Below are 25,487 nucleotides of genomic sequence, written 5' to 3' on the forward strand. Positions count from 1 at the left end.
TATACACTTCATGGTGCTGCTCAGTGACAGAATTTGGTTCAGAAGCGCCCTCTGGTGGTCACGGTCTCTATAGACAGCATAGAATGTAGTGTTGGTCAGCTGCAGCTTGCTGAGAGGCGAGGATGTGCAGTGTGTTAAGCTTGCCAGCAGGCGGTGATCATTTACAGGACAAGATAATCACAGGTTTCACTCTCATCCAAAAGAATCAACCCGAAACCCCACTCCTTACCCAAAGGGTGTTTAAGCCCTCAAAGGAGTGGTGCTTTATTGTCTTTCTTGCCCCCACAGTAGCAGCGATATTATTTACTGCCAAAGAAATGCAACACATTTTCAATGGCTATATAACTGGGTGAATGTAGCATAACATAATTATACAGGACTTTGTTTACTTCAGTAGTGAACAATAATCATGCTCACTGCCTATCTAGCCAATGTTGGGGTCATGTGGGATTAGCAATCAGTTTTAAAATCTAGTCGAATCCTCATGGTAATGAATCATTTGCGTTAGCCAAAACAATGTCTAAAGTGTTCCCCATAAAAGGCCATGATGAGGTCACCACCAGGATCATCAAGGACATCAGGAACCTGGTTCAAACATCATGAATTTCTCCCATCTCATGTTGTGATTTTCAATTTGGACCCTACAAGCTTCTGGATCTGCAGTCACAGACTTTTATTGGTTATTGTTCACACAATTGTTTGCACGAATATTGAACACTTCACACATGCATGCAAATTATTAAAGTTCACTCTTTGACAACGTTAGTCATGTTTTGCACAAATGAAAATTGTTGACGGACACATTGCTGCAATATATTACTTTTAATTGCTTGTAATGATCAGAACTTATTCTTCATCTTTCTAATAGGTATGGTCATGCCTCAAGCTTGTTATTGTTCTGTTGACCTATAGATATTGTGATGACATATTATGATAAACAATGATTGTTTGGTCTAATAATTACCTTGAATATATCAAATGGGACACAAGGAACCCACCCTGAGTAAATGAAACAGAACAAGTAGACCTTCTGCTGCACAGAATTGGCTCCTGAAGCGCCCTCTGGTGTATGTTATGTTTGACTCACTGATGTTCTGTACTGTACAGCACAAAAAGGTTTCTACATAGTACCATAAAATGATACACCTGCTTGAATGTACTGTGTTTTTGATTCTCTTAAAGCCATTTTGATCTAAAGGCTTATGCTTAGATGCTTGAAATTTGTTTCTTAGACAAATATAAATAGTGAAGTTGATTCCTATGTATGAATTTCTTTCCAAAGCCTTTGCCTTTCCATCAAGACAAAGAATACTTTACTACTACTACTTACGTACTTACTTACTTCTGTTTTAAGGATCTAAAATATATGATAGTTTGGATTTGTTTAACACTCTTTTGGTCACTGCATAATTCCATTTGTGTTAGGCTATTTCATAGTTTTGATGTCTTTACTATTATTCTAAAAATGTGAAAAATAGTATGTCCACACTTTTGACTGGTAGTGTATATCACCATGTGATAAACATTTTAAGAACCACACTGTTTGTTATTCTGATTTTCTAGTTTGTTTGTTTTTTAATGAATTATTTGGATCATTATGGATCTGTATAGACCCACTACCTGAACCAAAGAACCCCTGAAGAACCCTCCTCTTTCTGTGTGTAGTGTGTCAATTTGGCCAGCAGATGGTGTTACCTTCAACTGGACTAAAGGAGCAGTATTTCTGATTCCACTTGAGAAAAGACATACCTTCTCTGAGCTGAATCCACTGTGCACTACACTGGCTACAGCCTCATATATTTAGATGTGTATGCTTTGTGAGTGCATGTATGTTGACCTGACATTCCTTCCTGACTGTGGATAATGTTGTGAAATTTTATTCAAACCCACTTGTGTCTATATATATATAAATATGTGATCTCAAAATGGAAAGGTTTGCTGGAATAATGCATTCCATACCTCTATGAGGTGAAAAAAATGCCAGCAGAGAAAAAACGTATCTCCTTACAAATTGTGGAGGAAAAAAGTTTTTGCTAATTAATGACAATGACATGATAATTCTTCAGGTTATGGCAACTGTAGAGAAAGAGGCATCCAGTTGGCCCTGTGTTTGTGCTGCCCTCTTGTGGCTAGCTACATTCCTTTACTCTGCTTTACTATGCTGTGAGTGATAAAGGCATATTCTTTTTGTTATGACAGTGTAGATATTGTCATGAGCAGGCATCATCTCTTAATAGGAAAATCAGAATCAGAAATTGCCTGCTGTTTCTTTAGCATGTAAAAGTACTGCACTGTAGTTTATTGGACGGTTAAGGTCTTCCTCACATATTGTTTTTAAATTTTAACAGAGGGTTCTTTGAGTCATTACGGTTCCGTATAGACCCACTACCGTAACCTGAGAACCTTGCAGAACCCTCCTTTTTCTGTGTGTAGTGTGTCAACTTAACCAGCAGATGGTGACCTTCGACTGGACTTAAGAAGTTTTGCTGATTCATTACATTATCACAATAATGTAGAGTAGTCTAAAGCCTCATGATACTGATTTACAGTATATTCAGACATTTTCAGATGTGTTTTGAATAGCAGAAAACTCAAGGACTAGGCGCTAAATTCTCAGAATCATTGTGTTTGTAGTGATTAAAATAGCACTATAGTATCTCCCTAAGAGTTATTTACTAATACAAAGGATTTGATGTTGCAGTCCTTTGTGCCAAAATATACAGGACATCAGACTATGCCATCATAAAACTAGAACCACAGTAGTTAGAACTGAAACATGTGACTCAGACCTTTACAGAAACGCCCAAACTCTTCATGTCAAAGGAATGTTTTCTTTATTTTGCAATTTGCATTTTACTGTTATTTTTCAGAAATACAGATATGTGGCTAAACAAAGTTCAAACTGTAAAATTATTTCACTGAAACTACAAAACTTTCACTTTCAACTACTTGCATACATAACATATATACAAAACATAAAATGTTTGGTTTAATACATAGAAAATACATGGAGCAAATATATAGTTTCATATCATGCCAACTGGCATACAGATGAAAAAAATATCTATCATCAAGGTATTTTATTCCCTCCTCTTCTCCTTCCTATATTCATGCATTCAGTCGGTCAGTAAGTGAATTAGTGATTTGAGTTCCTAATTTATTACTGTGATTTACTATTTATAATCAAAATAACAATTTATAACAACCGGATTCTATACCAGTTTCCATTGTTTAAATAACACAACACATTTTAAAAAATCACATTGCTTAGGTTTATATTATATTACACTATAAACATATGACGTAAAGCTTCAAATTATGTGAAGTTATGGATGTATTGTTACTGTAATGCCACTTGTCACAGTTATATATACATTCAAAACCTCCAAGATCTGATAGTAAGTGGCTTAATCATGTTACTGATGCCACATGCATTGTTATATATTGTACTATTGTCTTTCCCTGTATTCCCCTTAAAACCTTTGGTAGCAATACTGACTGAGGGATAATATTGTCTCTTAAAGAGTATTTTTTTGCATTTCTGCTTTATTAGACAGTCAGTAGAGAGAGACAGGAAAGACAGGGCAGAGAGACGGGATGACAGGCAGCAAAGGGCTAGGGCCGGATTCGAACCTGTACCGCCGCCATTAGCCTTAATGGTACACGCCGTACCGATTGAAGCCACTGGGGCATCTCAGCCTGGCAGACAATATTGTTTTGGTTCCACATCTGTCACTGTTGTGGTTCTGTTTCAGTTTAGGGATGTCCTCTTTTTACTTACAGCTCAACAATAGATGTTCTCTGAGCTCTGTTATCTGCAGGAGTTTCAGTCATGCGCAGTGTGTATAACTCTGTGAAAGTTTGAAATGCTTCACAGTTGAGTGCCTTCTTTGGTGTTGCACTAGATAAGTCCTTCGCTGGAGTGCACAGCGCTTTGACTCTCTGAGGAAGGAGAGCAAGAGAATTTGCCATTAGTATCATCAGATACAATTCATTCAAAGCATCCATAAAATAGACCAATAAAAACCAAGCACTTTGCTTTTGGAGGTACTGAAGTCAGTATTGCAGTTTGCTTGAATTATATTGCTATATCCTGTGCTCTCTTGGCATTCTAGTCTCTATTGCCCTCTTTCTATTGTACTTTTCAGCTTTTCTTACAATAAGAAAATGCGACTGTACCTGTCTCAGTGTTCCCGGGGTGACACTCATAGCATACAGCATCCACAGAGGAACCATGAGTGTTGACGAGAGAGTAAAGAATCCCCCAATGGTGTAGCCCCACCAGGGGTATTCATAAGTGTTGTTGAATTTGAGAGGAGTATATTTGACCAAGGAAAAGACAAATGTGCACTAAAGGAAGAAGAGAGATGGGAACAGTAAATGTAAAAGCAGAATGCAAAGTTCAGATCATATAATGTTGGCAAGGGGCACAAAGAAAGGGGCTTTTAGAAATTATTTTTGTGGCCTTTGTGCATTTTATTTAGCTGATGGAAAACATACAATGAAGATTGATATTTTACACTGTGGCATTTTATATGGTCAAAAGAGCAAACGCCCATATACTGTACCAAATTTCATGCAATTTGGCCCAAAGGGGGAACTGTAGTGGCATTTCAAATTTAAAAAAGGCCATAAGCCTATCTCACACAAAGAAAGTAACTTGGCAGCCAGATCCAGCAATCCTTGCTTTACATATTTGCCCAAGTCCACCTTATTGTTTTGGTTTTGGTTGGTGATGTGGGCATGGCCTAGGCCCTATGCAATAATGGTATATCATATTGGACTTAAATGCCATTAGGGCTTGAATCACAGAATTATTTCTATATAATTTTCATACTTATCGAAATTACTTTTATTTCTCACACTGAAATTAAAGACATTGTCATTCAGGAAGACTTCACTACCATAAGACCATGCTCTGTCATCGGATGAATGTGATCACTAAGAATCCCAACAAAGTGACTGGCAGTAACCTTTCCTTATAATTGGACCGGTCAAAATAAACCATATAAATAAACCAATAAACCAAAATAAACCATGCCATTACAACTTTGACAGAGTGGCAAGAACTTTTCAAGCACTTGGGCTTGTAGGTTTCTGCACCACATATGTAATCATACACCTTAGACTGGGGTGAAGGATGACTCATCTGTACTACATTTTTCCTCTGCTCTTTAGTTAATTACAGTCCATGCAATCTTTGCACCACTGAATGAACAAAAGGTATTATAAGCTGTTTATTCACAGCAACCTTATGACAGAATCCCATTACACTGAGCTTCTGAAACAACCTGTTCCTTTCTTGAATTGAAAGTTTCAGCCAAGTGATTCACAGTTGTTCACCTGTTTCATTTTGCTCTCTGATCCAATGTCTGCAAGCCACAGCCCATATTTGTGTTTTGACCACACATGACCCTTGCTGATGATGTATTTTTCTTCTGTGAGTGTCACTGTATTTTGCCATAATATGAATACACAACGCTTGTTGAACTATCACATCAGCAGCAAATTAAAATTATTTTGCTGAAAGATTACATTCCTCAGTTCATTAAATCATCATCTAATGAAATGTTTCTTCAGCAAAATCAATTGCACTGATTTTCTTAAACAGCTGATTCAAAATTGCATTTATTTGAAAACACTTGAAGGTGTAAACAACCTAGAGTTCCTATACAGTACACAGTAGTCAGTCACTGGTACTGCCTTCCATCTGGTTGAGACATGTGTACTTGTGTTGGGACAGAAGCCACTGGCAGCTGTCAGACACACTTGCTTGTTAGAATACCGTGAACAAACAGGATTTCACCAAAAACGTAGCTACGTATCTCATCTTTAATAAGCAGGCATGCCAATAGTAAAAACATTTCCAATACTTACAGTACAGATAGCTGGTGTGAAGTACTGCCAACAGTATTTCATAAAAGGCCACGGCCGATAGCCAATCATGTCCTGTATATTATCATACAGACGATCCGCACCTTTAGGAAAAAAATCATGTTAGCCACGTCAGGCTCATTGCATCATGCAACATATTTCCACTGTCAGTTGTCTCAGCATTATCTCATATCTTAAAAAATATCAATGCCTCTTACCATAGACCCATCCCACACAGACAGACTGGAGAATGGCAAAAACCAGGAGTGTCATTCCACTACAAGCATAGTAGTCAAACAACTGAAAAACATAAAGTCCACCCTGCAAAAAGAGAGAAACATAATCCTTCTCTGAAAGGCAGCACAGGTTTGTCATTGTAACATCCAAATTGTAGTGTTTCTTGATTGTTCAGATGCATTTCTGGTAACTGTGGTTACAAACTGCAAATGCATTGACACAATGATCACTATCTCAAAGACATTTGCTAAATGTCTAATTATTTCTGGTTGTCTTCACACACTGACAACACTTTTTTGCAAATCATCTTTCACTGAGGCAATGCTCTTCGCCTGTGATGACATCACCGCTGAGGCAGCCAAGGTTGGATACGCCACACAAAGCTTTTTTATCCCTGGTGTTTGGCTAAGGAGAATATAAGACATTGATGAGAATGTATGTAATTAAAGGCAAGATGTTGAATAAAAATAAAAAATCTAGGGACACTAAAGCATTTAGTTAATTTTATGTTCAGTTATTTTAATTGTAATGATGTGGTTGTAACTGTAAACTTAAAATTTGACTATTTTTATTAAAAAAAAAACTGATGTTAGTGAAGATCTTTTGTGATTGCATTTTAGACATCAGTATGTGATTTTGTTAATGGCATGTAAAGTTTCAAAAAATGTATTGTATTATGAACATGTATTTACTGTTTTACAAACTAAAACATAGTTTTAGTGTTTGTGTCAGTTATTCTTAAAATCTGCACTGTCAAGAAATGCATCTGAACAATGAGAAAAACTATAATACATCTGTCTATGTTTGTCCAAGATTCCATAAGTAATTCATTAATATCACAAAGATGTTAAGCCCTCACCTCTGTAACCATCAGAAGGCCAATAAGGAAACTTCCCACACTAATGCCAAGGAGAAGGAGTTTACGGCGACAGGGGATTTGGAAGAAGGACGGATACATGTCGGAGATCGCTGTGACCAAGGCCTCATGATATACAAACTATAAAGATGAAAGAGATTGTTTTGTAATTAAATAATAAAAATGAATGTCATTTATTTTATCACGCAAAGTGTCTGAATCAAATCATTCCATTTCAAACAGGATGGATATTTGGTCCTACCTCACTATCTAATCCTAAGAAGATGATCATAACGAAGAAGAAGATGGCCCAGAGCTGGGGAACTGGCATCAGGGCCACGGCACGAGGATAAGCAATGAATGCCAGGCCAGGACCTACAAATGGTACATTGATCACATCATTAAACATTTATATCATTTCTACACAGCTTTCTGTAGAACATGCATTGGCAACAATTCATACCTGATTCAGCCACCATTGAGATGTCTATGCCTTGCTCATATGCCATGAAACCAAGCACAGAAAAGATGGCAAAGCCGGCTACAAAGCTGGTTAAACTGTTCAGCAGGCACAGGTAAACACAATCTCTGTAAGTGAAATGTTGGAAAATTAGTAAACTCTAATCCAAATTGCAAAAAAAAAAATGAAGTCTGATTTTTGCAGAGGGGTATAGAGTATAATGAGCAAGGATATAAATATAAAAACCTGTAGCAGTTGTTGCTGTATTTGTTGTAACTTCCTAAAGCTGTCAAAACGCCTGTGCAAACTCCATAGGAGTAGAAAATTTGGCTACCAGCATCCATCCACACCTGAAAATGTTGGAAGAGATTTAGTTCAGTTTAGGTTTGTAATAATACAAGTGATGATTAGAGCATCAAATAAATGTTTAATAGTAGGCTAGTACCTCTGGATCAGTGAGGCGGGACGGGTCTGGGTAGAGGTAGAACTTGATTCCATCTTTGGCTCCCGGTAATGTAAGGCCACGAACCAGCAACACCACCAGCATCAAATATGGAAATGTAGCAGTGAAGTAGACCACCTGAGACAGAACCGGCATCCAATTCAGTTTTTGGGTCACTAAGAGTCAATACTTTATGATATAATAATATTTTCCATAATATCAGATGTAAAAAAACATAATGTGAAGATTCTGCCATACCTTTCCTGTGGACTTCACTCCTTTCCAGACACAAAAGTAACAGATCACCCAGGCAAGTAGCAGACAAAGGGCCAAATCCCACCGAACATTGCCGATTTCTTCAATTCCACCAGACAAGCCCAATATTCTCCTCCTATAATGAAATTTATTTAGGAACATGCAAAAAGCGTAAAAAAAAAAAACAGCTGTCCTTACATGACGTTTTAATTTGTACTACTTACTCCCAAAACTCTACGACTGAAGATGTTGTGTTTCCATGGAGATGCTCAGTGAATGTATGATTCTGACCATGCTCAAAACAGCCATCTAAGAGGAAGTTGTAAAATATTACACAGGAATTACTACTGATGTACTGCAGCTTGGAAAACAATTAGAAACCTGATTAACACATTAAACACAATGCTCAAGCTGTGTGTGTCACAGCTTGAAATCAAGATCTTAGTACCTGTGTTCCAACTGTTTTGACAACTTGCCCAAGGAAGCTCGGAGTTGAAGGAAGAAAACAGGTAGAGGAAGGCCCAAGCCAGTATGATGATGTAATATACCCCAGTGTACAAAACAACCACTTGGCTTCCATAGCCCAAGCCTGTTGAGAGATATTGATGTTTTACTTTAACACTGAAACAATGAAAAGACACTACTTTGTTTTTACTTTGCATTGACTTAGTAGAGGTATCTGACATTACGTGGGTTGATGTCCTATGAAATGTTGTCTCCAGTGAGAATGTGCCTCCACTGATGGTCAGGTATTTTTTGTACCCTCCCAACCAGAATGAGACCCAACCAGAACCCACTTTGCATGAGGCTAGGGTTATCAGGGCTACTTTAAAATACAAACCAAAAATGGGACATCTGATACTGAGGTAACACCAGTGATGTAAACCCACCTCATTTTCCAAATTACACCAATTGTCCCAAGGGGGGCAGCTACAGGAATGATGTACTGAATGATTACAAACTAGTAATTTGTACTTTTGTCCATATATCACCAAAGGGGAGGTGCTACAATTACACATCAAAACAAGGTGACATACTATATATGTCACTGATTGGCTGTGAGGGGGGCTGCATTATTTGTGTGGGACATGTTTAATGTTGCCTTGTCTTATTAAACTAATTGTTACATGCAGTTGTTTGTAGCATTTATTTCTTCTCAGAATTGATATAAAAATCATGCTACAACCTTGAACATCTTGAAAATTTACCTTCAAAGAGTGGGCATATTTTCCTCCAACATGTTACTCCACCCTGACTGGTGTACTGGCCCAAAGATGTCTCCAGGAAGAAGAGCGGAATGCCACAGGTGAACAAGAACAGAACATAAGGTATGAAGAAAACCCCTTTAAAAAGAGATTGAAGATTTTGTTAAAACATTGATCATATTCAATACATTTGTACACACTAAAAAGGTGTTGCAAAAAGGAATATAGTAAGGTGGTGTGGTTCTGCTTATAAATGTTATTATGTGGAGAATCTGTCCTTGAAGATTATAAGGCTGCTAAAGAGGTATGGGTATCATTTTTGTAGAGGCCTGCATCATGGGTGTAGGAAGCAGTTGGCCATTGGGGGGGACAGATTTGACTACTGGGGTCCGGGGGCATGCTCAGCAGGAGGAAATTTTTTCAAAAAACAGCTCTGCAATACTCATTTCTAGTAACTTTTAAAAAGGCTATCTGAAAATAAAGAAAGAATGACTCAGGTGCTAAGTGACAGATCAGGCTTTATGTGTTGGTTACAGCAGGCTTTCAGCCAATCTATCTAGTTTCACCTGTTTCTAATTAATAATAATACAATAACAATAATAATAATTTCCGTCTTCGTATTACAGTGTTTTATGTAGTTGTATTTTCCTTCCAACTAACTGCACTGATATTATCTGGTTTCTAGTCATTTATTTTTTGGGTGCACTGGTCCTTTTTAAGAGCCGAGTGTGTTTTTTCTCCAAGCCCTGCTACAACACTGACTGGCTTTAGCTTGAAAAGATGTTAATTATAAAGTACATACAAAAAGCCAGCACTGTACCTGTTCCCTTGCAGTAGAATAACGAGCCATGCAAAGAAACGTTTCAGACAAGATGCAAGCCATCCAATATGGTGAAGAATTAAGTTTAAGTTTATCTGCAAAACAACTAGGCCTAACCTACCTTGCCTTTTTAAAAATCAGCACAGATGAAAATATTGTGCTGTAATAATATCAGAGAAAGATTACATACTTGCAAGCATACAGGACACTGAGGCAAATAGACAAAGTATTGTCTTTACATAACTGACGGACAGATGTCTGTGCTTTTTGGAAGCAGTGGCAACAAAGCTATTGACCTTTTGTTGTTGACAGTCATGAAAACTAGCTTTATATAACTTTTTACACATTTATTCCTCCTTGGCGCAATATCATATGTTTCATTTGCTGTACATCCTCTTTTTTTTCTCTCTCTCTCTCTCTATCGGCACCTGACCAGTCGTGTTGATTGGACATCTTGCTGTTTGATTACCATGAATTTCTTCATTATGAGTGACACTTTAACGGCCCCGTGCTCGCTGACTGTTCTGCTCCATCAGATCAAGTGAAGAGGCATCACTCTGCTCACAATATAAATGTATTTATTTTTTCTACACAGTTAATATCATTCCATTGTCGTCACATCAGAATGTAAGCCATTATATTCTTTACAATCTGCCTTTGCGGGACAAAACGTCAGTGGAATGATTTTAATAGATAATTAAGATATTTAATTTAGGGCCAGAGTGACACCTCTTCACATGATCTATGCAGCTTTGTTTTTGGCTGCAGTTTGGAGCGCTGCCTTGGCTGCTGTCTGTTCCTCACTGATATAAAGCCCTATCAAGTCTATTTCTTGTGGCACACTTTTTTCATATGGAGATACTTCATTCAACTTCATTCCACATTGCACGAAGTCAAAGGCTTTTCAAAATAAAAGTTGATTGATTCTTCAATGCGGAGGCAAAATAACACAATGTCGTGGTTTATTTTTTGAGGGGGACATTTTAAACATCTTTTAATATTGGAGGGGACATGTCCCCCCTGTCCCCCGTGCTTCCTACGCCCATGGCCCTGCATTAAGAAATCGTTACACCATTGTGGGCAAAACACGTGGCCATACAGGTCAGCCGTTTACTGGACACAGTTAATAGGCAAATTGTGTCATCTTGTACATGCACACCTGTGTTTGATTTGGATGTTCTCGCCTCCCCCAGATCAAACTAAAGGGGGTAAATTCTTCATGGTTTGACTCAGGAACTAAAAGCAAGGCAGATGTGGTGCCATAAATGTAATAAAAACAGGTATTCTGATTATTCTTCATTCATTCTCTCTCCTGGATAAGATTTTGACTGCAAGCAAGCAAGACGTCACACTGCAGAAAGAATGGTAACAATCTCACTCTGTCTCACCTCACATACATATTTAATTCACAATGAAATAAAAGCCCCACAACAATTATGATATATTTACCTCCTCCATTTTTGTAGCAAAGGTAAGGAAACCTCCAGACATTTCCCAGACCGATGATGTGTCCTGCTACTGCCAGGAAGAATTCTATTTTATTGCCCCATTTTTCCCTCTCCTGAGGTTTGGGTTGAGGATGCTCCATACTGCTCCCAAGGTTCATCAGATTCATTTTCCCCTCTGCGTTGTTTCTGTGGTCCATTTCAACCTTGGGCAAGGAATCAATAAGTGTTCATGAATGTGCTGTATAGCTGTTATGAAGCTGTTTTTCAGCCGTTATGAATGTTATAAACTGGAGTACATGTTTACCTGATCACAACTGTTTGAATAGGAATCTATAGATAGAGTCTATAGAGGGGTCCCCTGATATGAACATTTTCTATAATGAAAAATTCCTAACTGAATTAAAATGACTGCAATAACAGTTTAATTTCTATGCAGTTGAGGAACCGGGTGGCAGGAATTTTTCCAAATTCAATATCAATTTGTCAAAAAAGGTTGGGAACACCTGGTCAATGACTCAAGCAGTGTTGGTAAGTCAAATGTAAGTGAAATGTTTCAGCAACGCACACAGAATAAATAACCCATTAAGCAACAATCTACAGTATTTTGTGTTTAATTCCTACTTGTATCTTGTATTTTTCTAAATAAACCGTCATTGTTCCATTGCTACAGTTGCTTAGACACAAGTAAGTCATTGTGTATGAATGTGAAGCAAGTCCCAAGTCAAGTCACAAGTACAGTAGGATCAAGTCAAACTTGAAGAGCTTGAGGCTATTTGGATGATAGAAAAATCTCAAGTCAAAAATAAACAATAATCTACATTTTAATCTACACGTTTGGTTCAAAGGGAAAATTGGAAAAAGAAAATCCTACTCTCCATCATTGTGTTTAGCTATTAGCTACTGAATTAAACCAAATTAACATGAAATTAAAACACTGGATAATATGCTGTATAGCTATTTTGCCAGAATAGTCTTGCAATGACAGCACTTGAATCAGATAACAAAATGAGGACAGAGCGGGGCAGAGGGTACCAGTCTCAAGAGTTTAGATTAGAGTGGTCTTTTGTTTGCAGTGGTGAATCATAGATGATGCTATGTGCATAAGGTTATAGCAGTGGTCACTATTTTTGAACTGATACAGATATGGATACACTAACCAAGTTAGTTAATGTTACCTAGCTAGCCTGAGATTTACCCAGCATATTTTACACATTCAACATACCACTGAGTGCACAAAGTCTGAGATAGTGAATGTAAATCTATAATTCTTGACCCACATGTTTTTCACACTACTACTCTCTTGTTATTTTCTATCAGGCTAATTATTTCACTTCACACACACAACACATCTTGAGTAGATGCTGCTGTTAATGTGATTGAAACTAATACTGAACTAACTGCCCAAAGAAGCCTGACTTTTAGGAAGTGTCAGACTCATTCTGGTTGGCTGGTTGGCAATAGCTTTCTCTACTCTCGTGCAGCGTCTGCTAGCACGACTATATGCAAATCGTTGGCTGGGGAGTCACTGCAGTCAAATACAGCATTTGGCCGGTGATACCTCAGAGCTGTCTCTCCCACCCTCACTTTTGATCTGACCCCAAACAGCTACCTGCTCCACAAAAGGAGCCATCAAATAGGGGTGGAGCCGAATCTGAATACGGTATTCGGAAAAGCACAAATAGTGGGTTTTGTACGAATATTTATTTCGTACAAATATTTTTAAAATTATTTTTTTTTTGGGAAGAAAAAAAAAAACATGTCAAATAACAACACGCAGGTCAGGACTCGTAGTTTAGCGAGGTTACATCGCTGTCTCCGTCTCTCTCCTCTGCTGTCTGTCTATGTGTCATGGATGTATAAATGGCTGCAGGTCTGTGTCTGGTGGAGCTGATCTTTGGGTGAGTCAGCGCAGTCATCCGTGGTCTGGGAGACCGGAGTTCAAGACCCGCTGTGGGAACCCTCCTTTGCAAAATAGTTTATTGAAGAACACTTATTTTAACACTTTAATATCCTAAAATTAGAAGTGTAATAAAAACAAAAACAGGATTGTTACGCCTATTTCCACTTTTATTCGAATACAAATACAAATAATTTTGCTGCCTCAACAAATACAGATACAAATACAAATAATTTTGCACTGGGCTCTCTGCACATCCCTACCATCAAACTCAGACAATGAACCAAACATTCCTAAATGACCAAATGAGTGGGTTATAGCTATCTTGGGTGTCGCGACTCGTGAAGACTTCCAGAGCCTATTCAATAACACCCATCACTGGCTCAGTAAGCTTCGGATTTGACTTAACAACTCAGAGTATTCAACAAAGATTTAACAAAATATGCTGATTAGGAACAAACTTGCTGTGCTTGTTTCCCTTGCTCATTCCTGAGGTGTAACTCACCTTCCCATTCAATCATATATTACCTACTCTACATAATTTATCAGCTCTGATTTGGTCAGCTGATTCTTACAAACAAATGTACTTTTCCTTTGACCTACTTGTAGCCTATATATGAAATAACAGTTTATGACAAATTTGTCTGCATGAAATGACTGAATGATGAATGTTTTTAAACCTAGAATATGTATGTGTTTGATATTGTTGAAAGGATTAAGTCTTAGCTGTCATGTAAAGTTAGTTGCATCTCTATCACATAAACACTCATGCCCATGTTCTTGTCACTGTTCTCCCGGCACCTATTGCACGCTCAGCCACTCAAGGTTTCTTCCATTTTTTTCCTAACAAGTTTTTTTGCATGGGAGTTTTTCCTTGTATGCATGGAGGGTCTAAGGCTGGTGGTGCTGGGTAGGTTAAGCTATGTAGAATGAGTAGGTTGTTATGTCTTGCTATAATCTGTTTTTGTGTCTTGCTCTTCCTGATGTTTGTCCTATATCATTCTGTTTTATGGTTGATTGCTGACCATCTAGATTTAGCTAGGCTCATTCTCTGTAAACCCCTTTGAGACATGCTTGTGATGAGGGGCTATATAAATAAACAAACTTGAACTTGAACTCAGAGGTCACTCATGGAAATTGCATTTACCTGGTTACTTTGCATTTTTGCATAGTTTCAGGTAAAGGACTGCACTTATTTTTAGCGAAGAAACTGATTAACTTACTGCAACAAAGATAATTTCACTTCTGTGTGTCTTTTATGGTGCATATGCTTTATCAAAACAAGTTCTTTATCTATGGTGAATATGCTAATATTTTACACAAAACCATTAAAAAAAGACAGCACTACATGTTATTGCTAAAGCAATGGAATGCCCCAAGCAAAGTAAATGCTGGACCGGTGAAACTACTCCTCTTCTTGTTTCACTATTGTTTAATTTATTGTGATTTCAAGAGTCATCACAGATAAAGGGACTGCAAAGGCCCAATAATCTGTGGAAAACAAACTCTTCCCTGAAGGCGCCTCCTCTCTCATGTTAGCTTGCAAAATTTTGTCACTCGAAAATTATTAGTAAGTTATTGTCACATAAGTGAAACAAGTTCCCTTTGGCGTTGGGCAGCCTCCACTTTATAAGCTTCTCAGTCTGCAATGTGCCCAGTTTGCCATGAGACAGTTGGAGGATGAGAGATTTATCTTGTAGTGATTAAATTATCACAACTGTACCTTGGCAAATGAAGCGGTAACACTTTACAATAAGGGTACACTAAGTTAAGGGTTAGTTAATGCTTAATAAGGGTTAGTTAACAGTTAACTAATGTGTAATTTACTAATGGTGTTCATGTTAACTAAGATATTAAATTATACATTATTTAATAGTTTATAAAGATGACTATTAAATAATGTATAAATTAATACCTTAGTTAACATGAACACCATTAGTAAATGATTACCAGAGACATTAGTTAACTGTTAATTAAGGGTTAGTTAATGCTTATTAAGCATTAACTAACCCTTAATTAATGTACCCTTATTGTAAAGTGTTACCAGTGGAGCAGATACTTCTCTCAATTTTCTGCATTACTGTATTCAGCAGCCCTTACTGTCCGCTTTACACCTCTCCTTTGTTTGAAACTTGACAAATTAGTCAATAAGTTAACAAATCAAATCTTCCTAGCTTTGGATTCAAATTGTAGCACTGCAATCTAACATTGTTGGCAAGCTACATGTAGCTAGGATGATTCTTTTGACCACATCTAACTAAACAGTGCAATGTCTCTAAGAGTAAGTGCTGTCAGGTCCAGATAGAAACTGCTACATGTGAGCATGATTTGGAAAATGTTTAAAAATTTTGTAGGTTACAGTATTATTCTCAGAAGCAGGTCATGGTCTTCTGGGTCTCTGGCAAAGAGGAGTGACTGTAGGTTGTTTTTGCCTGAAAGTGAAATAAGTGACTCTATTGTTTTGTTTTTCTACTTTTGTTTGCTTTTATTTTGTCTTGCTGACAAGAGAACTAACAGAAGGAAGGCTAGCATGCACAACAGGATTCATTTGTAAAATATTGCCTAAAATGCCAGTAGGTAAATCAACTGAGCCAAAGGAGCACTAGTTAATTGTGTTTAAAAAAAAGTGTTAATACCAAATGACATGTTCTCGAACACCGGTTAGACCTGCTGTGCTCATTCAGAACTGAACCTGTTTTAACTAACACTTTCTTGACTATTATTTTTCTTTTATATAATATACTTTATGAGAACTCAAAACTAAAATAAGTGCACTTTACCTCTAGTAGTTGATGTGTTTCCTCTTCAGAAAATTGTTCTCAGGAAGAAAAGTCCAACCACTCTCCAAGGCTGTTGGAGTTGAGTGAAATAGTCTATGAGGAGGGGCTATTGAGGCCAACAGCGGTCTTCTCTTGAAACCAAGATAGAACAGGACACACAAACACATACACACACACACACACACACACACAAACATGCGCACACACACACACACACACACAGTTACGAACAAATGTATGGTCTTAACTTGGTGTCTATGTCGCTTTGCATGTTAGCTAAGATAAAGGAGATAACATTATCGTGGGGTTACTGGCTTACATTCTGCACATTTGTAGCTCTGCTGTTGTTCTGTAAAATACTTTTAAAGGAGTTGGGGAGTATTTATAATTATCTCATCCATTTGTTATTTTTGAAAAAAAATTGAAAAAATGTAAATGTGATAACACTTAATATCCAATTGTTATGTTACTATTATTACTATATTATTACTATGTACAGTAATGTATGTACTGTATTTTAGCTAATAACTCTTCACAATCTATAATTACTGTAGTTGTTATGAATCGACGGCTTAAGGTTCAGTTTCTTCTTGGTCTGAATTGCCACAAAGCTGACATTGTGCCTCATATTTAGTGTTAAAATCATAATTTTCTGCTTATTATTAATGACAAAAAACAAATTATTATTATCCTCCAGTTCTGTGTCGAGTTGGACTTTAAACTCCGTTTGATGTATGTCACATTAGAGGAGTTTCCCTCTCTTGGCACCTGTATAGCATTACATTTCAAGAGGAACAGAAGCATGCAATCATTGTATTAGATTTCTCACCACAATGCATTTGTCTCCATCAATTAATGCCATTTAATGGCTATGCTTATAGTAGAGTAATTTTCATTTGACTGATAAATTACTTAGTATTATGTGTGTGTGTGTGTGTGTGTGTGTGTGTGTGTGTGTGTGTGTGTGTTTCTGTGTGTGGTAATAAAGATTATAATACAAAAGCTCTCCACTGAAACCAATACAAATGGAATTCCTTTAAATTAGTTTGCACCTTTTCTTCACAAGATGGTCCAGCCCACCCATTTAGTTGTTGGGGGAACTGCTGCAAGTAGACACACCTGTGAAAGGGTGTCAGACAATCAATGCTATTCATTACCATTTCTATGGCAAGTCCACAGACAGAAGACTGACAGGTCAGGAAAACTAGTACAACTGATAGTTTGGTTTGTGCTCTTTTCCTCATAAACTCATTAACCTATAAAACAGTAGGCAGGGCTTGTTTTTACCACTCTATTTTCCTTTACTGACCTGTACTACATCTGAGTCATTCCTCCAAATTGGTGCCTTTTAAGACCCTCTGACATATTTCAAAATAATTTGCAAGTGCCTTAAGATGACTCCTAACGTCAATACTAACCCATAATGTGCTTATCTTTAATGCCAGCAGTCAATATGGGAGAGTGGGCGTCATTTTTTTTTTAATGGTGATGTCTCATTTTGGAACGAAACTCTTCATATTTAAAGCACAATTTGTATTACCTGAAAGTGTATTTTCTTTATTGTAATAACTTTTTTTCTTGAATCTAAGCCATTTTGCAATGTCACTAAGTATGTTCATTCAACTTCTAATAGAAATAAAATTAATAAAATCTACAAAAATGCCAGTTGAATAAATATTGTATTGCCCTAGTTGTCCCTTCTTTCTGTCATAATATCATTTATCATAATGAATGCATTAAAAAAGAAAAGAAAAGAAAATATTAAATATATTTGCATCCCTAAATCTACTGTCAACTCTGCCACACTAATGAAACTCCCCTGTAAAAGACTGGAATTTTCCACAAGTCACATGATTTTCAGATGATGACATCATTTTAATGCAGGCAAAACATCAATGAGAAGCAAGTAAGTTTCCATTCTGTATTTTGTGTTTTTGAATGTTTAAAATGTTTAAGGCAAGGCAAGGCAAACTTTGTTTATATAGCACATTTCATACACAAGGCAAATTCAATGTGTTTTACATAACACACAAAAAATACATAATTTGTCAGGGAAAATGACATTATCAATTCATAAAATGACATATTACAAAGAAAGAAAGAAAGAAAGAAAGAAAGAAAGAAAGAAAGAAAAAGATTTAAAAAAAAAAGGTAAGTAAGGATATAAAACATAAATGAAATAAATAATAATATAACTGTTTTGTTGATGGTTTAACTGATGGTAATGATCATATTATGTCAACTGTGTTATCCCCTATTTCAAACGATATACAATGAATTTTATAAATTAAAAAAATTATTTAATAAATGCATGTAAACCTACATGCATGCCATGTGTTCCCATGTTCTTCATCACATGGGGAGAAACGGCCGATATAAGCTTCAAATGTCAACCCACCTTGTGCAAAGTAACAGGGTTGCCATGTATGGAGTTAGATACAGTAACTGTCACAATCTGATGGCTTTAAACCTAAGTTTTGGAAAGTTTAAAGCTCAGTTTTGAATCTTTGTAGTTAGGAATTTGTACTCAGGGTTGAGGTTCAATGGTCGTAAGAAAGTTTTGCAAACTTGAAATCAAAAAATCTGTTTTTGTAATTTCAGTTTGACTGCGTGTGAAAAAAACATGTAAGGCTTGTAACTTAAAGAATAACTAAATCCCAAACCCAAATCTGTATAAAGCCTGACATCTAAGGGTAAAAAGCATACTACTGAGATTGCCATCTGCTATTGGCTGATCTTTGATGCCAGGTGATGTCACCTTCTATAGAGTAGCCTACAACAGGTGGTGACATCACCTGGCACCAAAGATTAGCCAATAGCAGATGGCAATCTCAGTAGTATGCTTTTTACCCTTAAGGCCCTGACACACCAAACCGACTTCAAAGAACCAGCGGCGACGAAGGCCGACTGTTGCGTCGCCTCACGTCTCCTGCATCTGGTCCAAAAAGTTGCACTTGAACACACCGCAAAGACTACAGCCAACGGCCAACTAGCACGTACGTTCTGCGCCTGCATGAGGGGAAATAACTCTCCATACCTTATGTCTGTTAAGAAGTTGCAAATGGCACTGGCGTTGTCAGCCCTTGGTCTTTTGGTTGTGGAAGAAGAAAGGAAGAGGCGGAGGCGAAAAATAAGGAGAAACCGCACTAAATGGGTGAAATCATGAATAACGTTACTCCAGCGACAGGCTCAGGGGGCTTTCCCAAACCTGTGTCGAGAGCTGGAGATAAATGAAACCTCCGATTTTAAAAATTTCGCTCGGCTCGTTCCTGTTCAGTTCCACATGTTGAAGGAATTTATCAGTCCAATCATCCAGAGGCAAAACATGAACTACCAATCAGAGTGATCTCTCTCACCGACGGGCTCCGCCACCGATTCAACATGCTCAATTGGCCGAAAAGCCGCCGACAGGGTCCGACTAGTGCCGACGGTGCGGGACACACCACAAAAACTAGGGACACAGACGCTTACCGACGGCCCGACATTGGCTGATGGCCGACCGTCGGCCTGGTGTGTCAGGGTCTTTAGATGTCAGGCTTTATGCAGATTTGGGTTTGGGTTTAGTTACTCTTTAATGTTTGTATTGGTCTAATGAATGGTTACGTGTAATGAAATCACAAAATCTTTACATGTAGCTACAACATTCTTAACAAAGTTACAGCACTTCATTTTCAGAGCTACAAATCCTAGGATTTCTGTAAGCGTTCTGTCAGGGGATCAGTTTGTAACTTCAGGTTTTGTCAGCTTGAACTTCAAGTCCTGTAAACTAGTGGGGCTTGGGGGCGGGGCCGTTTGCTCTTGGCCAACCATCTGCCCTTTGTCGGAATCCGAGCCAATCATATGCCGCCTTTCACACTGAAACTGTCATTGGCTGGACTTCCTATCAATCAGTCAGAGGTCCAACAACAAAGATGGCTGCCACAATGCAAACCCAACTAAGTTCTTGTATTGTAATACAACTTTATTATAACCTTCCTTTCCTTGGTAAAACAACGTTTCTATATGGTGTTGTGTCAGAATCTTTTGCCAGCATGTACTTAGTTCATTATGTTATTAAACAAATATTTGCCCACTTCTTCTAGCATCTATTACTTGGGTCCCTGTCTTTATTCAGATTTTGTATTAAAAAAAAAAAAGAGTAATATAGTATAGAGTTTCTGGGTGATCGTGTTAAATTAACTTATCTGTCCCATCAATCCTGTTACTGTCATCAACCCTGTTACCCAAATGTCAACCCTGTTACTTTGATATATTTTGACAATAATGTCATAACCTCACCAAAAGGGATGCAATTAGTTTGTATGTGTAGGGGAAGAGGAATAGCCTATAAAATAATGGGGAAATTCTTTCAATAACAGCAAGGAAAGCAACACCTAAAGGTGCTCACCCCAAATGTAATGATTTTATTGAAGTAAAAAGGCATTTTATTAAGTAACTATTGTTTTACAGAATATTATGGTAGAATAAGTAACAATTAGTTTTATAAAGTTTTATAAACATACATTGAAATCACTTTCAAACAATAGGGTTGACATATGTTAGCGTTGTGTGTCAAACATTTGCGCAAAATTCTCAGTATTTAGTTTGCCTGAGTTGGACCAATATGATATGATAGGCGACACTTGGTTCAAAAGGCACTCATTTGGAGGAATGACTAATCTCTGATTGAGCGCTCTCAACACGTGTCAAAGATATAAGTCTTACCTCACTAGTCTTATCTAGAGGCTCTTGAACTCACATGTATCTCTGTAAACATGTCCTATATGCAGCAGTCAATAAATGATAGATAACATTTCAAACTAAAAATAGAGTTGGCAGATAAGAAGGATTTTGTTGAGGGATCAATAATTGCTTTTAATGTAAAATAAAAGATTTTTTTTTGCAGTGTATTAGTAAAATATCCTGTAATATTCTCAGACATTTTTCAGAAAATAATAATTTTTACCAGTGATAATTGTTAAGAAAAACTGTGTAATGACTGTTATTCTAAAACAGGTGGGAGTTAATGGAACCCTTTGTTGCAACTAATTAAAATACTTTGATTTGACTGAAATGTCAGATTGTTGAGAATGGGGTAAAATATATCCCAGGAGTAAATTACCATTGTGCTTCCACTAGGCTTAAAAATACCATGCCAGAAGACATTTTAAGTTAACCATTTTATTCTTGATGTGCACGGTGGAGTGGGGAAATATGGGAATACTATTCCCTCTGCATCAGTACCCCAGACATTTCATTAGGCAATGTCAGAGTTCACATTATACAAGACTGTATTATTAGGAAAACTGATCCAGAATACTCACTGAGATACCGAGGCTGTCAAGAGGTTTGACAAAGTACAGTATCTCATAATGATATGTGCCTGAATTTGTGTACTTAAATTAAGGGAAATACATCTAACCACAAACTGTGTAAGACAGCTCTGCCACCAATAGTGCCAATAATTGTATTTCCATATTTGTTATCAAAGCTAAACGTTATTACACATTTTCCCCAATCAATTGCTTCTGAATGACAGAATATAATTTTTTGTGCTTATTGCTTTTTGGTTTATCTTTACCAAGGGCACCAATATGCCTGTGATGACATCTATAATAAGGTATTTGCTTTATTGTTGAGTTGTCAAGACCTGAATCTTTAATCCAAACAAAGAAAATGATAGCCCTGCCACAGAGAGTGAAAAGAGATTGGTGAAAAAATTTGCATTTGGCAATTATGTGAAAGAGCTTTTGATACATGAACAAATCATAGTTGACAGTATGAGTGACTCTAGATACACCTGTATACTACTGAGTTTTAATGGAATGAGAATGTTCCAAAAAGTTTGTTTTAATCTCCAAACACCACTCATCAAAATATTTGAGTACATTTTATCCATAATTGATGTGAAAATAAATATAGTATAATGTTTGAGATGTTTGTGTAGATATTGATACAATATGGATGCAGGAACACAGTGATTGATCAGTATTGTACAGTATAGGAATGCCACTTAATTTCTGCTTTGAAATGTCTCATTCCTAATCCATGTGACTGTTTGTACATTGAATATCTGTCTGTACATTAAATATTCAGTGTGGTCTCTGATAGCCAGAATAAAGAAGAAGATTTTGTCATCATCATCAGTTATTACGTTATGGTCAATTATTACGTTTTAGGCCTTTACAAATGTCCCACAAATGTCTAGCACTTTAGAGAATGAGTTGCAAAAGCACCCATCATGATTTTATGGGTATTGGAGTATTTATCAATACACAGGATATGATGTTAATATCCCTTGTGCCATAATCCAAGGTGAGCATTCATATAGAGGCCCAATTCAGAGTGTAACAGAATGATATACTGCCATACAAATGGTTAGTACCATAGAAAACATCAGGCTACACCGTTATAAATCTACAGCACCATAAGACAGGCAGCAACATTCATCAGCTACCTACTCTAGCTTCAGGCTGAGTGAGTGTAGGCAAATCATTGAGGTTATCAAGCGGGCAGCTTCCTTCACCGATGTTTCGTTGGATTCGGCCCATGACGCCTCAAGAAGGCTCAACAGTGTATTCCACCGTCCCAGAAACAGAAACACCCTTTTTGCCCAGACTCAGCAGACCCAAGTCCACTACACTGCTGTTACTGTTACCTGCACCTTTGTTACCAACACTACTTTACAACACACACACCATCAATATTACTTTCTATTCAGAACATTAAGTTACACACTACAGCTGCACCCTACTAAGTCACACACTATAGATACTATACACTATATATATATATATGTATAATGTATATTTTCATGTTCACAACTGATAGCATTACAATAATGTTAACATAAAAGGCATGTAAAACATTAGGTAAACATATTAATCCACAAATTCAATCTCTTATTCTTTGTCAATGGTGCAGCTCCAGCCACTTTAGTATGACATCACAGATTAGAGTCTTGACTCTGATGTATTGCTTTTATAAATAATTATTTGTATTAACTAATACTGATTGAACTCATGATATGAATATGTGAAAAAGCATATGAATTCTGAAATTGAGTGGTCTCCCCCCCCTAAATTTGAGCGTTAATAAAAAACTGCATTTTTGTATACTTGCATATTTGGAAAATTACTAGAGCGCTCCAATTCCTGTGACAACAAAACACACAGCAGTCACATACTGGATGTCTGCGGCCACTAGAGGGACCCAATAATCTATTGTAAAATCCTCCCTGAAACCGTTTCACTGTTGATCACTTTGATTGGAGAAATCCAGCTACTCTGCAAGTACCTGTTCTTTGTCACATATACAATATATATTAATAATAATAATGATAGTTTTATTTATATCGCACTTTTCAAAACAAGATTACAAAGTGCTTTACAAAACAAGATAAAAACAACAACGAGTTCAAAATTTGTCATAAAACATAAGAATAAAAGTCAACCCAAAGGAAGTAAGACAGGGATAAAAGGGAAAATAAAATAATAAAAACAAGATATAAAATAGTAAAAGAGAAGGGATAAAAGCCACACAGAAAAAGCCTTTACATAAAAGTAAGTTTTAAGGAGAGATTTACAAGATGATACTGACTTTTGGCCCTAACAGCAAAAGCACGGTCACCTTTCGTAATGAGGCAGGACTTTGGAACACAGAGGAGGGCCGTACCTGAGCATCGCAGGCTGCGTTCGGGCACATAGGGGGCTAACAAGTCAGTGGAGCCAGGCCCCGTATTGCTTTAAAAGTTATCAGCAAATTCTTAAAATCAATTCTAAAACTCACAGGCAACCAGTGAAGCGAGGCAAGGATGGGAGTAATATGGTCTCGTCTTTTGGAATTGGTTAAAAGCCTAGCAGCTGCATTTTCTATTAGCTGGAGGCGAGAGATGACTTTCTGGGTAATCCCGGAGTAAAGGGCATTACAGTAGTCAAGCCGAGAAGAAATAAAAGTATTGGATGACCTTTTCAAGGTCTTAGTATGATAAAAATGATCTAATTTCAGCGATGTTTCTCAGCTGAAGGAAACAAGATTGCACAACTCTTGTCACTTGACCATCAAAGGTAAGGTCAGAATCAAAAAGCACTCACAAATTACTGGCGGTATGTTTAATGTTTAAAAAGGTCAAAACTCCAGCAACACTTGTAGTATATAGAACAACTTTGTTCTATATACTACAAGTGTTGCTGGAGTTTTGACCTTTTTAGACCTTTTTCTCCATGCACCTTGGAAGTAGGTGAAGTTGTGCCAGAAACCCCTACTCTGGGTATGTTTAATGTTGGCAGATAAACTTCCAAGATGACTCTGAGAAAAACTGATGGCATTTGGGGGGCCGATTAAAATGATCTCAGATTTAGCATCATTTAGCTGGAGGAAATTCTGTGTCATCCAGCATTTAATGTCACTGAGACAAGCCATAATTCGGGGTAAGTTAATTAGTTACTAAAAACATATTTGGAAAGATGAGCTAAATCTACCATCTTATGTTTTGCGTTCAAAAAATATAATGAAGGTTAGCACTACAGATTGCGTGGCCAATATAGTGCTTCAGCCTGTGCATAGTGTAAATCAGCCTGTTTGTAGTGACGGACCATAGAATGACAGCCATTGATATGTAGAACACAAATGAATTTAATTTGAGAAAAAACTGATACAAGTTGATGCTAAGTCAAGTATCGTGCCTTTAAATATAAGTTTCTATCTGGGTAGAGTGCAGTTTTGAGATGTTGAGCATCAAAGTTTTGACATCCCAGCTGGCAAATCTGTTACGTATGAAATGTGTCTTTATAGCTCAACAAAGCTTGCATCTCCATGGTACTTTGAATAGAAAAAATCAAAATCTTGGGATAAATAGAAATTTGACTTTTTTAAGAGAGCCCAAACAGAGATAGAAGCTTATAATTCTGCATGGTGAATCCAGGTTTGGTTCTATAAGGTTCTATGAGGTTCTATGAGGTAACTTCAGTTTCAGTGGGAAACTGGATGAATATGATTTTATGGTAAAATGTAATCATCAAGGCAGTTTACTTTTTTATCAATGTTTTTCAAGCCTTTTTGGAAACAAAGCTATAACATAAGCTATTTTCATGTTGATTTCTAAATTTTTCCAACCAACATTTATATCAATTCAGTGTGACCAGCATGTCATTGTATGTTTGGCTGCTGTTATTACATCCACGTATTATAGATACAGCAATAGATAAAGAGAAATAACAATAGTGCCATCTGATG

At 37.1% G+C, this 25,487-nt stretch overlaps 1 protein-coding gene across 2 annotated transcripts; it reads right to left on the minus strand.

The window, feature by feature from the left end:
- Window positions 1-2,889: 2,889 nt before the first annotated feature.
- LOC139922233 (sodium- and chloride-dependent GABA transporter 2-like) lies at window positions 2,890-17,599 on the minus strand. Of its 2 annotated transcripts, XM_071912688.2 has the most exons (16): window positions 17,584-17,599; window positions 16,275-16,405; window positions 11,599-11,800; window positions 9,333-9,467; window positions 8,573-8,713; window positions 8,349-8,433; window positions 8,128-8,260; window positions 7,873-8,007; window positions 7,674-7,777; window positions 7,431-7,555; window positions 7,230-7,342; window positions 6,971-7,108; window positions 6,093-6,195; window positions 5,878-5,978; window positions 4,180-4,350; window positions 2,890-3,942 (listed from the first exon to the last, which is right to left on the minus strand). In XM_071912688.2, exons 3-16 carry the CDS (start codon window positions 11,792-11,794, stop codon window positions 3,778-3,780), a joined length of 1,845 nt encoding a protein of 614 aa, XP_071768789.2. In that variant the 5' UTR covers window positions 11,795-11,800; window positions 16,275-16,405; window positions 17,584-17,599; the 3' UTR covers window positions 2,890-3,777. The 2 variants fall into 2 exon arrangements, with proteins under 2 accessions (XP_071768789.2, XP_078139510.1); XM_078283384.1 differs by lacking the exons at window positions 16,275-16,405; window positions 17,584-17,599 and having other exon boundaries at window positions 9,333-9,402; window positions 11,599-11,643.
- Window positions 17,600-25,487: the final 7,888 nt, after the last annotated feature.

This window comes from Centroberyx gerrardi, chromosome 5 (assembly GCF_048128805.1).
Source record: "Centroberyx gerrardi isolate f3 chromosome 5, fCenGer3.hap1.cur.20231027, whole genome shotgun sequence".
NCBI lineage: Eukaryota > Metazoa > Chordata > Actinopteri > Beryciformes > Berycidae > Centroberyx > Centroberyx gerrardi.